At 41.3% G+C, this 12540-nt stretch overlaps 1 protein-coding gene and 1 pseudogene across 3 annotated transcripts in view; one reads left to right on the top strand and one right to left on the bottom strand.

Moving 5' to 3' along the window:
* LOC112907541 (uncharacterized) overlaps positions 1-5685 on the top strand; it is a 28818-nt gene extending 23133 nt beyond the window's left edge. For 2 of the 3 annotated variants that reach the window (XM_025982763.2, XM_025982762.2), the window contains exons 3-5: positions 956-1082; positions 1680-1775; positions 3479-5685. In XM_025982763.2, the coding sequence (XP_025838548.1) occupies positions 956-1082; positions 1680-1775; positions 3479-5034 (1779 nt within the window). In that variant the 3' untranslated portion in view covers positions 5035-5685. Of the gene's footprint in view, positions 1-799; positions 1083-1679; positions 1776-3478 lie in introns of those variants that run through there. The other variant, XM_025982761.2, reaches the window with a different exon arrangement.
* Positions 5686-7983: 2298 nt separating this feature from the next.
* LOC112907544 (protein SDA1 homolog) lies at positions 7984-10562 on the bottom strand (annotated as a pseudogene).
* Between the last annotated feature and the right edge of the window lie 1978 nt (positions 10563-12540).

Raw genomic sequence — 12540 nt, 5'->3', positions numbered from 1 at the left:
AGCACCTAGCAAACCCTTGTTTGCTCTGCCCCAGCCAGCCTTCCTTCCGGTTACTCTTTTGTCCTATTCCAAGTAATTTAAGAGACATACTTCCTCTTTATCTATCTCTTCATCTTAAAAACAACACCCCTCTCCCCCTCCTTCAAATATCATCTCTACCCTGGAATCTGTAGGAATCTTCTTCTTGCTCTTTATGGTCTTACCACATATATCCCTAAACACTAGACCATTCAAATGCACAATGTTTGAACTCTGTTAATCTGCCAGGGTGGCTATAACAAAACACCACCAACCACATGGCTTAAACAACAGAAATTCATTTTCTCACAGTTCTGGAGGCTGAAGGTCCAAGATCAAGGTGCCATTAGGGTTTATGGTGAAAGCTTTCCTCCTGGCTTGTAGAGGGACACTTCTCTCTGTGTCCTCACATGGCTTTTCCTCTGTGTGCATGCACTTGTGTCTCCTCTTCTTACAAGGACCCATCAGATTAAGGCCTCACCCTTATGACCTCATTTAACCTGAACTGTCTCTTTAAAGGCCCTATCTATAAATACAGTGACATTGCGGGTTGGAGGTTCAACAGATGGCTTGAGGGGAAGAGTATAATTTCGATCTCTAACCCTGAATAAATACATATTCCGTGATTCAACTATAGCTTGCTTCTTTGCTCTTGACTTCACATTCCAGAGATTCGCTCAACTGTCTATAGCTATCATTACTCATCTGGAATTTCTTACTGCACAAACTAGAACTTCCAGGAGAATATTAGAGTAGCAGACTCAGTGTTGCTGTCCTGTTCCTGTTTGAACCAGATGTACTAATGTCTTGTGTTCAGCATGCTATAAGCCAATGATTTCTTTGTATATACCTTCCCCTGCCTGCTGGGATGCTGCACCCTGTGATGCACTGTGCATGGTATATCCACTGCCAAACACTGCCTCTTGTAACGTCTCAGGACCCAGTGACATTCCAGGATGTGGCTGTAGAATTCACTCAGGAAGAGTGGGAGCACCTGGGCACCACTCAGAGGGCACTGTATCGAGAAGTCATGCTGGAGAACTACAGGAGCCTGGCCTCCCTGGGTAAGAGTGGCCCTGGGCCCATCCTGAGCACTGGCCTGGGGAGGAACACGAGGCAGCACCCTGGGAGGGTTGGGGGACACAAGTGCCTTCTGCTCAGGTTGTCTGCTTAACTGTTGGGAAGAGGGGAGATGGTAAGTAATTGAACTTGGTAAGTGATAATTTTTTAATTAAATAAACACAGATAAAATAGATTATAATGAAAATATGTGAGATTTTAAAAGATGCAATAGAGACTGGAAAGGGGTTTTAGACTCTGAGAGGCACAGTCCACTAGCAATGCTTGAAGGCCTGTGCACACCTACCCTGCCAATATGGGTTGGTGAATGAGGATTCTGCTCTCTCTTCTCTGTCCAAACCATGAGTTCCAAGGCCCTGAGGCCTCTGAGCCACAGGACCATACTTTGATGTTCAGAGGACATAGGCTTGGGGTATTTCCACTGCTTGTTCTCTGTGTGGCAGGGAGCAGGAAGCTGAGGCTGCCCCTACCCCCACTCTGGGGTCATCCATCATTCCCTGAAGATGGGGAAATAGCAGCAGGGTCCTGGGCACATGCTTGTCACTGGCTCAACACTTGCACCTCTTGTCTTCCCTGAGCAGGGTGCCAGGATTTCAAGCCTGATGTGATCTCCCAGCTGGAGCAAGGCAGATCACCATGGATGGTGTGGAGAGACATCCCTAGAGACCCTTCTCCAGGTGAAGAGATGGGAAGGGGGCCCAGGAGCTCATGCAGAAGGCTGTTGAGGAAGCCAGTAGTTTCTAGAAGTGCAGGAGAAATCCCAAGATAAATCAGGGCTGCCTGGAGAATAATCCCTGCACGGAAGCCACATCCTGCCTCTCCCATTCCTCTCCTGCACAAGTCCGGGCCCTGGAGGGGGTGTACTGCCTGCCTGGGCTCCTTCCCAGTGGCACTGGCTTCCTTCTTCCCTCCTCTCAGGTGTACCTCCTCCCTCATCCTGCCAGGGGTTCTGTCCTCTCTAGAAAAGCCCCTCAGTGGCCAGTGATGCCACTTTCACCTCCCTCCTCTTTCTTTCCATCTGTTTGATCACCATTCCTTTCCTCTTAATCTACCTTGAATATTAGGTAAGTCTACTAGGAATGGCCTGGTAAACACATCCACCACCTGCTGGAATCCACACCGTGGTTTTCTGCTTCCTGCTGCATTCAGCCTCAGCAGGACTTCCCATGATCACTCTCCATGTCAGTCAACTCCTCTGTTTCTTGTCTTCTCACACCCCCTCACTGTGTTGGATTCCACCTGAGTCCTTTATCCCACTTGCTAACTCTGACCCCAACTCAATTCAATAGTGACCGTGGGTTGCCTCTGATAGTAGGAGAATGGGACCATCCTTATAGACCTGGTGATTTGGCATTGCTGAGAAGTTAACTGTGGCAGCTTACAAAATGGGCAAGAATTGCTGGGGATTTACCCCAAAAAGACAGATGCAATGAAATGCCGGGATACCTGCACCCCGATGTTTATAGCAGCAATGTTCACAATAGCCAAACTGTGGAAGGAGCCTCGGTGTCCATCGAAAGATGAATGGATAAAGAAGATGTGGTTTATGTATACAATGGAATGTTACTCAGCCATTAGAAACGACAAATACCCACCATTTGCTTCGACGTGGATGGAACTGGAGGGTATTATGCTGAGTGAAATAAGTCAGTTGGAGAAGGACAAACATTATATGGTCTCATTCATTTGGGGAATATAAAAAATAGTGAAAGGGAATAAAGGGGAAAGGAGAAAAAATGAGTGGGAAATAGAAAGGGAGACAGAACATGAGAGACTCCTAACTCTGGGAAACGAACTAGGGGTGGTGGAAAGGGAGGTGGGTGGGGGTGACTGGGTGATGGGCACTGAGGGGGGGCACTTGATGGGATGAGCACTGGGTATTATTCTATATATTGGCAAATTGAACACCAATAAAAAATACATTTATTTTTAAAATGGGCAAGAGAAGAGGTTGGAGGCTGAGATATTATAGTGGTGACATTTCATAGTGACCCAGGCACATAGTGGGTTATATTCTGATCTGTTTCTCTTCTGCTATCCTTATTCTAGTGATTCCCCTCATTACTGCCCTCTTGTCCATTCTTAGGTCCCTGTTTTCACCCTTCGGTGATTCTAGAAAGGCAGTCCTCACTTGTAACTTACCTCAGGTGTCACTTACCATCACCCCTGTAACCACTTGCATGTTCCTGTTCACATCTTCCTTGCTCCCATGCATAGTGGCTCTTGGCTTACGTGACATTTGAAATCAGTCAAAGCACCATACCTCTGTTTGGGGAATCAAAGAATAAAAACAATAGTAACATATTATATGTAGCTTTGACTAGCTCACACTTTGTATTTCTCTAAAAGGTCAAATATCTTCCACTTTTATTTCTTTCAGACCAAGAGACCAGATCTAGAGCTGCAAAGTCAAATCTGAAGCAACTAATTTCTGAAGAATTTTCCCAGGGCATGGTAATCAACAAAGGTAAAAGGAATGGAATCTGTTACTCCACCAGAGAAGTCCTAGACTCTCTTAGCTGTTTAGAGAGCCATCCAGGGCAGATGGCATTTACCCGTAAGAAAATCCTGACTCAGGAGAACATTCTTGAAGATACTGGATTTGAGTATGGACAGCAGTCAGACTTTGTTACTCAAAGCACAATTCCTTCAGGGAAAACAAAGTATGACAGTTATGGCAGCAGCTTTTCACATAACCTAAATCTAAGTAATCATCAGAGAATCTACACATATGAAAAGCTATACAAATGTGATCAATGTGGGAAAGACTTTAGCTGTGGTCTGGATCTCACTCAACACCAGAGTACACATACTGGAGTTAACTCATACCTTATTAGATACCAGAAATTTGGTGCTAGAGAAAAGCCCTTCAAATGCAGAAATTGTGGCAAATCTTTTAGCAGGGGGACACACCTTATACAACATGAAAGATGTCACACAGGAGAGCGACCATTTGAGTGTAATGTATGTGGGAAGTCCTTCAGCTGGGACTCGTCCCTTATTCTACATCAGAGAACTCATACTGGAGAAAAACGCTATGAGTGTAGTGAATGTGGGAAGGCCTTCAGCCAAAGTACATGTCTCACACAGCATCAGAGGATTCATACAGGAGAGAAACCTTATGAATGTAATCAGTGTGGGAAGGCCTTTAGCCAAAGTTCACATCTAACTCTGCATCAGAAAACTCATACTGGGGAGAAACCCTATGAATGCAATCAGTGTGGCAAAGCCTTTATTCAGAGCATTCAACTTACTCTGCATCTAAGAACTCATTCTGGAGAGAAACCTTATGAATGTACTGAATGTGGTAAGACCTATAGTCATAGCTCATCCCTAATGCAGCACAAGAGGATTCATACTGGAGAAAAACCCTTTGAATGTAAAGAATGTGGGAAAGCCTTTACCCAGAGCATTCAGCTTACTTTACATCTGAGAACACATACTGGAGAGAAACCCTATGAATGTACTGAATGTGGCAAAGCCTATAGTCATAGGTCATCCCTTATTCAACATAAGAGGATCCATACTGGAGAAAAACCCTTTGAATGTAATGAATGTGGGAAAGCTTTCCGATGGAACACACACCTTACTCAACACCAGAGAATTCATACTGGAGAGAAACCTTACAAGTGCAAAAAATGTGACAAATCTTTCAGCAGAAGTACACACCTTAATCAACATCAGAGAATTCATACTGAAGGGAAACCCTACAAGTGTAACGAGTGTGGGAAGACTTTTGGTCAGAGTGTGTATCTGACTCAACATCAGAGGATGCATACTGGAGAAAAACCCTATCAATGTGAGGAATGTGGAAAGGCCTTCACTGTAAATGCATACCTTGCTCAACATCAAAGGATTCATAAGAGAAATAAACCTTTATTATGTGCCAGTCACAAAGAAATTCTGACTGGAGAGAAATTAAACAAATGTATTTAATGTGGGAAAAATTTCAGCATAAGCATAGGCATTCCTCAACATGAATAAATTAATAAAAGAGAGAACTCCTATAAATATAACTGTGGAAAATATTTCACTTCTACCATGCCACAAATGCTAGAATACTAATATGTTCATCATAAAGAAAACTAAAAAAGTGGAAAATGTGTGAAATGTTTTAATGTAATATGACCTCTTTCTATAAGTTTAAAAAAAGATTTTATTTATTTATTCATGAGAGACACAGAGAGAGAAGCAGAGACACAGGCAGAGGGAGAAGCGGGCTCCTTGCAGGGAGCCCAACTGATCCTTGACCCCCCAGGCCCAGGATCAGTACCCAAGCCGAAGGCAGATGCTCAACCACTAAGCCACCCAGGCATCCCATCTCTTACTATAAGTTAAAGGAAAAATACTGAGGAGAACCTTATAAATAACATCTTTAAAACCACAAAGTTTCACATGAAAGTTAAATCTTCTTATATATCATGCTAAATTTCTAGAAAAGTTGTAGGAATAATGTCTGTTGAATCTATAAATGATATTATATATAAGGAGGCCTCACTCTACATATACAGAGCTTTAAATACTGTAGATTGTGGGCCAAATCCAACCTGCACCTTTGTTATAAATAAAATTTTATTGGCACAGTCACATCTATGTGTTTATGTAAACAATAGAAATGTATTATCTCACAGTTTGGGAGGCTTATGTCCAAGATCAGGTGTTGGAATGTTTGTTTTCTTCTGAGTCTCCTCTCCTTGGCTTGGAGATGGCTGTCTTCTTGCTGTGTCCTTACGTGCCCTTTCTTCTGTGCACTTATCCCAGTGTCTCTTCCTCTTCTTCTAAGGACACCAGTCCTTTGGGATTAGGACCCCATATTTATGACCTCATTTGATTATACTCACCTCTTTAAAGGCCCTGTCTTTAAATAGTCACATTGAGGTTAAGGGATTTGTTTTAAGTTTTTCAGATTGCTGTAACAGATACAATGTATACTGGGTGGCTTATAAACAACAGAAATTTATTTCTAACGGTTCTGGAGGCTGAAAAGTTTAAGGTCAGAGTGTTGGAAGATTCAGTGTTTGGTGAGAGCTCACTTCCACGTTCATAGATGGCCATCTTTTTGTTGTGCCCTCATATGTTGAGAAAGGTGAGGAATCTTTCTGGGCTCTCTTTTATAAGGGTACTAACCCTATTCATGAGGGCTTTACTTTCATGACCTAATCACCTCCTAAAGCCCCCCACTTCCTAGAACCATTACTTTTGAGGTCAGGATTTCAACATGAATTTTTGTAGACAGTAGCAGGCTTCAACATATGTATTTGGAGGGAACACAACTCAGTCCATAACAAGCCTGTGAAACCTAAAATATTCTCTAGCCCTTTACAGAATAAATGTCCTGAACTTGATGGTAGATAATCAACTATAATATGTCAACATTCTGCATTGTATACAAATTTCTTTTTTAAAAAAAGGTAAATTAGGGCAACATAATAGTCATAAAATGTACCATAGAGAGAACCTACCTGTTTTGTAATTGTTGAATTATTTTTGCAAAAATTACCAAAAGGATCTTTTTCCTTGAAAATATAAGACAAAAGTGTTTCTCTGAAGTAAATTCTATGACTTCTCTAATTAATAACTTTTGTAGCAAATACTGTTCAGATCACCTCCTATTTATCCCATTGGTGAGGGTGGGATCCTCCACCCTACATAATATAAGACAGCTAAACACATGGCACCCAACACTGGTCTTGATGACTGGCCAGAAGTTTATTAGTCACATATCCCAATTCAGGGAAGGACACCACACACCACAGCACACAAACACCACACACGGGTTGCACTCAGGAGCAGAGCAAACCAGTAGGAGCAATGGGAGGCAGGCTTTGTAGCAGCAAGAGAGTGAGATATTCCTTGTTTTCACTGGAGAATGTGATTGGCTTCTGTGAATAATTCATGGGCTGGTAGGGTGAGGATGGGACGCTGGCCCAAGTGAGAGGGAAACTACCTGGATTAGAGCATTTCCTGTTAGGCGGTGGGCATATTGGCAAGAACAAGGGAATCCAGTTAGGTGTCTGCGGCCCTGTGACGCTCCAAGATGTCCAGGCAATGGTGAAATTCTAATTCTTACACACAGCATTAGAAATCAGGTTTGTCAGGGGAAGTTTTCAGTCTCTTACCACCAATCTAAGTTGCCTTACTAGTAGAAAACCCTCCTTTTTTTTTTTTTTTTGTAAACCCTCCTTACACCAACTTTTTCACATGAGTTTTTTCAACTTTATATTTCTCCCAAATGATCCCAACTTTCCTAGTACTTTGCTTCCTGTTAAAATTTTAGAGTGAGCTTGTCCATTTCTATCTATAAAAAGTGTATTATTTTTATTTAAATGCATTTTCTGCATCAGGCTGTTTTTTCTCCTTTACTGTGTTAATTAGGCTAATTACATTAATTGATTTTGAAATATTAAACCAACTTTTCATTCCTTGAATAAGCTCCACTTGGTCATGATATATTATCCTTTCTAAAGTATTGCTGGATTGGATTTGCTATTTTAATACTTTCATTTCTATGTTCTTGCAGCATTGTTCTGTAATTTTCTTTCCTTGTAATGTCCTTGTCAGTTTTGGGATTAGGATTATTTAAGCCTCTGAAAATGACCTAGGAAGTATTCCCTCCCATCTTATTTTATGAAATATTTTCTGAAAAACTGGTATATTTTTTCCTTAAATGTTTCAGACTCATGGAATTCACCACTTGAGTCTGAAATTTTATTTCTAAGAACGTTTTAAATTACACTGAAGCAGGTAAGAAGATCCAGCTGCCTTGTATTACATTAAAGAGATTTGGGGGGAAAAAAAAGAATGTCAAATAATGCTCCTCTCCTCACTATTGTTTTGGAAAATACAGGATTTTTTTTTTTTACTGTATTTTTCACAATACGGTACTTCAGGACTTTTTAATGTAAATATTCTTGATTAACTAGTTTTCAAAATAATGATACAAACTTAGCATTCTTCTTGGAATGGAAAACTTGCTTGGAGGTTACTTCATTCTTTTTCTCTTTTTCAAAAGTGCATCTTGTAGTGCCAGCTGCTTTTCACGGAAGGAACGCTTGTTTTTTGACCAGATGTTATGGTTATATTGCATCATCATAAAGTTCTTCTGTTTTTTCTTCTCTTTATTTGTGGAACTGGAAAATGGGTTCATTTTGGTTTTCTTCCTCATGAATTATTTTCAGTCTGTCTTTCCAGCCACTGCTGTGGCTAGTCTTGTCTCCTTGTCAGATTTTGGCTTTTTATGAATGCGTTCAAGGTCCCGACGAGAAAGTAACTCACCCCTGGGCTCCTCATCACTATCTATTTCAATATATTTCCTCTTTTGGGCTTTCCCTGGGTTAGTGTTGAGTTTTTTCCTCATTTGGGCTATGCAGACTTTCTGGAAGTCTTCCTGAGTTAGTACTCAGCTTGTGCTAATGGCTGCAGCTTTGGCTTTCCGCTCCCCCATGGGCATCCTGTTGAGCTTCTTAAATATTTCTTGCTGCTCTTCATCAGAAGAGTGATGCACATCAACCCACTCACCATCAGCATCTGCCTCCTCACTGAGACTGGTGCTTTCCCACCCATATTCAACATTTTCAGAATTCTCTTATTTTCCAACTTCTAGAACTTCTGCTCCTGGAATGTAATCTTTAGCATCTAATTCTCCATATTCTTGCACTCTTGCTTCTATGGAGGCCTCTGTAGGCTTACCCCAGAATTTCTTCTGCAACATCTTAGGATTCACTGTTTGGAAGAGCTGAATCAAAGTTCTAGCAGACATCATCACATTCTTATCTCTGTGTGTTTTATACTAAGCCAGGTCTTGGAGAAGTTCTTCAGTCATGGCTAGAGGACATCAAGCTGTTATCTCTTTTATAGCATTGATTCCTACTGTCATGACCTCCCCAGAGTTCTTGCCAGTGACAAAATTGTTGGCAACAGTCATGAGCACTGACTGAATGATCTCTGGGAGTACTAAGTGATGAGATGCTTGGGCAGCAAACAGAAGGATCTTCGTTACTTCTCTTTGGTGGGGCTGCAGAAACCTTTGCACAAAGGGATAGAAGTTGAAGAGAAAAAGCTCCTGAATTCCCACCAATCTGGAGATGAGGCTCATGAGCATCATTTTCACCTCAAACTTCTCTGTACAGCTCTCTAAGCTGTTTTAGAATTTTTCTGCAAAATCTTGGGGATCATGAATCAAATGAATAGCTGAAAAGTTAAACACCTCTGGTTTCTTTTTCTTTTTTTCTTTTATTTTTCTTGAGCACTTTCATAGCCTTTTCTAACTTTTTCTTGTGTTTGGAGCTTTTCTTCCCCGTGGCATTTGCACTAGCAGGTCTCTTGCTGTTGGTCCTTCATCCTCGGATTCTGAGTCACTGTCCTGTTTCTCCTCTTCATCTTTCCCAAGGAAAAATGTCAAAGCAGCACCTAATATCTTGGTGACCTTAGGGAAACATGCAGTTGTGATCCCAATGACAGTTTTGGCATCATTCCAGATGTTTCTTCTGTAGAGTTCAGTCATCACATCCAAAGATATCTTGGCTGCAGTTGCATTGCTCTCTTAACATGGTATACATGAAATTCTGCAACAAACATTCACTTTATTCTTCTGTTTTGCATTTATATTATTGATATCAGTGACAATATGTGTGTATAAAGTCTTTCACAGGGATCCCTGGGTGGCTCAGCGGTTTAGCGCCTGCCTTTGGCCCAGGGTGCGGTCCTGGAGTCCTGGGATGAGTCCGGCATCGGGTTCCTGGCATGGAGCCTGCTTCTCCCTCCTCCTGTGTCTCTGCCTCTCTCTGTCTCTCTCTATGTCTATCATAAATAAATAAATCTTTTAAAAAAATAAAAAATAAAGTCTTTCACAGGAGCAGCCCTGGTGGCCCAGCGGTTTAGCACCACAGCGGTTTAGCACCACCTTCGGCCCGGGGTGTGATCCTGGAGACCCGAGATCGAGTCCCACATCAGGCTGCCTGCATGGAGCCTGCTTCTCCCTCTGCCTGTGTCTCTGCCTCTCTCTTTCTCTCTGTGTCTGTCATGAATAAATAAATAAAATCTTTTTAAAAAAATAAAGTATTTTGCAGAAGATTATCATGGCAATGCAGAAGTTCAAAGAAGAGTTCTAGCAAACCTGACGGACTGACGAGATTCTTATTTCTCAGCAAGATCAAAGCTTTGCAAAATGTCATTCAAAGATCTGGATCCAAGACTGTGATTGATTGTAGGAAAGATCTTACAGCTTTTGGGGAAAGTTACTTAAGTGTTCTGGATAGCAGTGACCAATCTATGCCATAAACTTCACTAGCTCTGCCAATTCTTTGCTAGGTTTATTTGGTTGTAATTTGAAAATCTCCACATTGGATTTGGAGTGATTATACTTCTGTAGAAACTCCTCGATGTAGGCTGGCGAATCCTGCTTTGATCACATTCTGTAACTGTGGCAGGTTTCTGGGCAGTTTGTTATTGTTTCTGTTAGACATGTTGGCTGCTGAGTGGCTCCTCAGAAGGCAGTCTTAAGAAGCATCACACCAAAAAAAAAAAAAAAAAAAAAAAAAAAAAGAAGCATCACACCACCAGCAACCACCAACAGCCAAAATACAGGACTTTTATTCCTTTTTTTTTTTTTTTTTTTATGATAGTCACAGAGAGAGAGAGAGAGAGGCAGAGACACAGGCGGAGGGAGAAGCAGGCTCCATGCACCGGGAGCCTGATGTGGGATTCGATCCCGGGTCTCCAGGATCGCGCCCTGGGCCAAAGGCAGGCGCCAAACCGCTGCGCCACCCAGGGATCCCAGGACTTTTATTCCATTTTACAAATGGAATATGTTAAAATGTGTTATAGATTGTGTACACGCCCAAAATTCATATGTTGAGGTCCTAATGCCTGGTATGTGAGAATGTGACCTTACTTAGAGATAAAGTCTTTGCAGAGGCATTCGAATTAAAATGAGGCCTTTAGGGGCTCCTGGGTGGCTCAGTTGGTTAAACATCCAACTCTTGGTTTTAGTTCAGTCATGATCTTAGGATCATAGGCTCAAGCCCCATGTTGGGCTTCTTGTTCAATGGGGAGATGCTGTAGATTCTCTTTCTCTCCCTCTCCCTCTCTCAAATACATAAATAAAAATAAATAAACAAATTAAAATATAATGAGGTCTTTAGAGTGGGCCCTAATCCAATATTACTAGCGTTTTTATAGGAAGGGGAAATTTGGAGACAGACACACACACACACACAGGAAGAATGCCATGTGAAGATGAAGGCAGGAATTGGAGTGATGCTTCTATAAGCCAAGAAATAAGAAAGATTGAAGCAAACCACCAGAAGCTCCCCTATGATGGGAGAATCATAGAACAGATTCTTCCTCATTATTCTCAGAAGGACCAGCGCTGCTGACACCTGGATCTCAGATTTCTAGTCTCCAGAACAACAAGGCAATACATTTCTGTTGTTTAAACCACTTAGTTTGGGCAGCCCTGGTGGCTCAGTGGTTTAGTGCCGCCTTCAGCCCAGGGCATGATCCTGAAGATCCAAGATTGAGTCCCATGTTGGGCTTCCTTCATGGAGCCTGCTTCTCCCTCTGCCTGTGTCCGTGCCTCTCTCTCTGTGTGTCTCTCATGAATAAATAAATAAAATCTTTAAAAAATTTTTTTGGTATTTTGCAGCTCTGGGAAACTAATACAACATTTATTTGGCTTATTTTGTTGAATTAATATGTTTCTAAAATTCCTCAACTTTATTTTCAAATGCAGTAGAGATAGATATAATTCACATAAGCAAAAACCCTTTGGATTCCCAGTAATTTTAAGAGTGTAAAGGGCTCCTAAGACCAAAAAGTTGAAGAGGTATTGTGTTGGACCATGATCACATTGTCCCACAAATCTCAGATGATTTGTTCTGTGTTTTTTTTTTTTTTTTAAATCCCCACTTCATTTTCGTACTGTATTTCAGTTAGGATAATTTCTACTGGCCCATTTTCATCAATGCATTTTTCAATTTGTTCTTTTTAAAGATCCATTCCTTGGATGAGCTTCCTCATCCACTTACTTGTTTGACCTATCTTTTCTTGTAAATTCTTTCACATAATTTTGATAGTTTTGTCAAACTCTTAGCTAATGCCTTCATATGAGTCTTCTGTGGGTTTCTTCACATAGACTTTTTTTTCTCAACTATGGGTCATTCTCTTCTGTTTTTTTGCATGTCTAGTAATATTTTAATTTATAGTTGCCATTGTGGATGATCCTGTGAAAGGATTCTGGATTCTATTATCTTCCTTTAAAGAGTGTTGAGTTTTATTCAGGCAGGCAGTTAAATTGTTCACAATGATCCTGTGAGATCTTGGTTTTAGGCTTTTATTTTTTAAGGAAGGTCTATTTTAGTTTTTCCCTTAGTCCTAGAACATAGCCCTTAACATTGGGCTATATCTTTACCACTAAGACCTGCACCTTCTGGGATTCCAATG

This window comes from Vulpes vulpes, chromosome 10, assembly GCF_048418805.1.
Source record: "Vulpes vulpes isolate BD-2025 chromosome 10, VulVul3, whole genome shotgun sequence".
Lineage (NCBI taxonomy): Eukaryota > Metazoa > Chordata > Mammalia > Carnivora > Canidae > Vulpes > Vulpes vulpes.
Note: the sequence above shows the minus strand (reverse complement) of the source record. Positions and strands in the feature narration are given on the sequence as shown.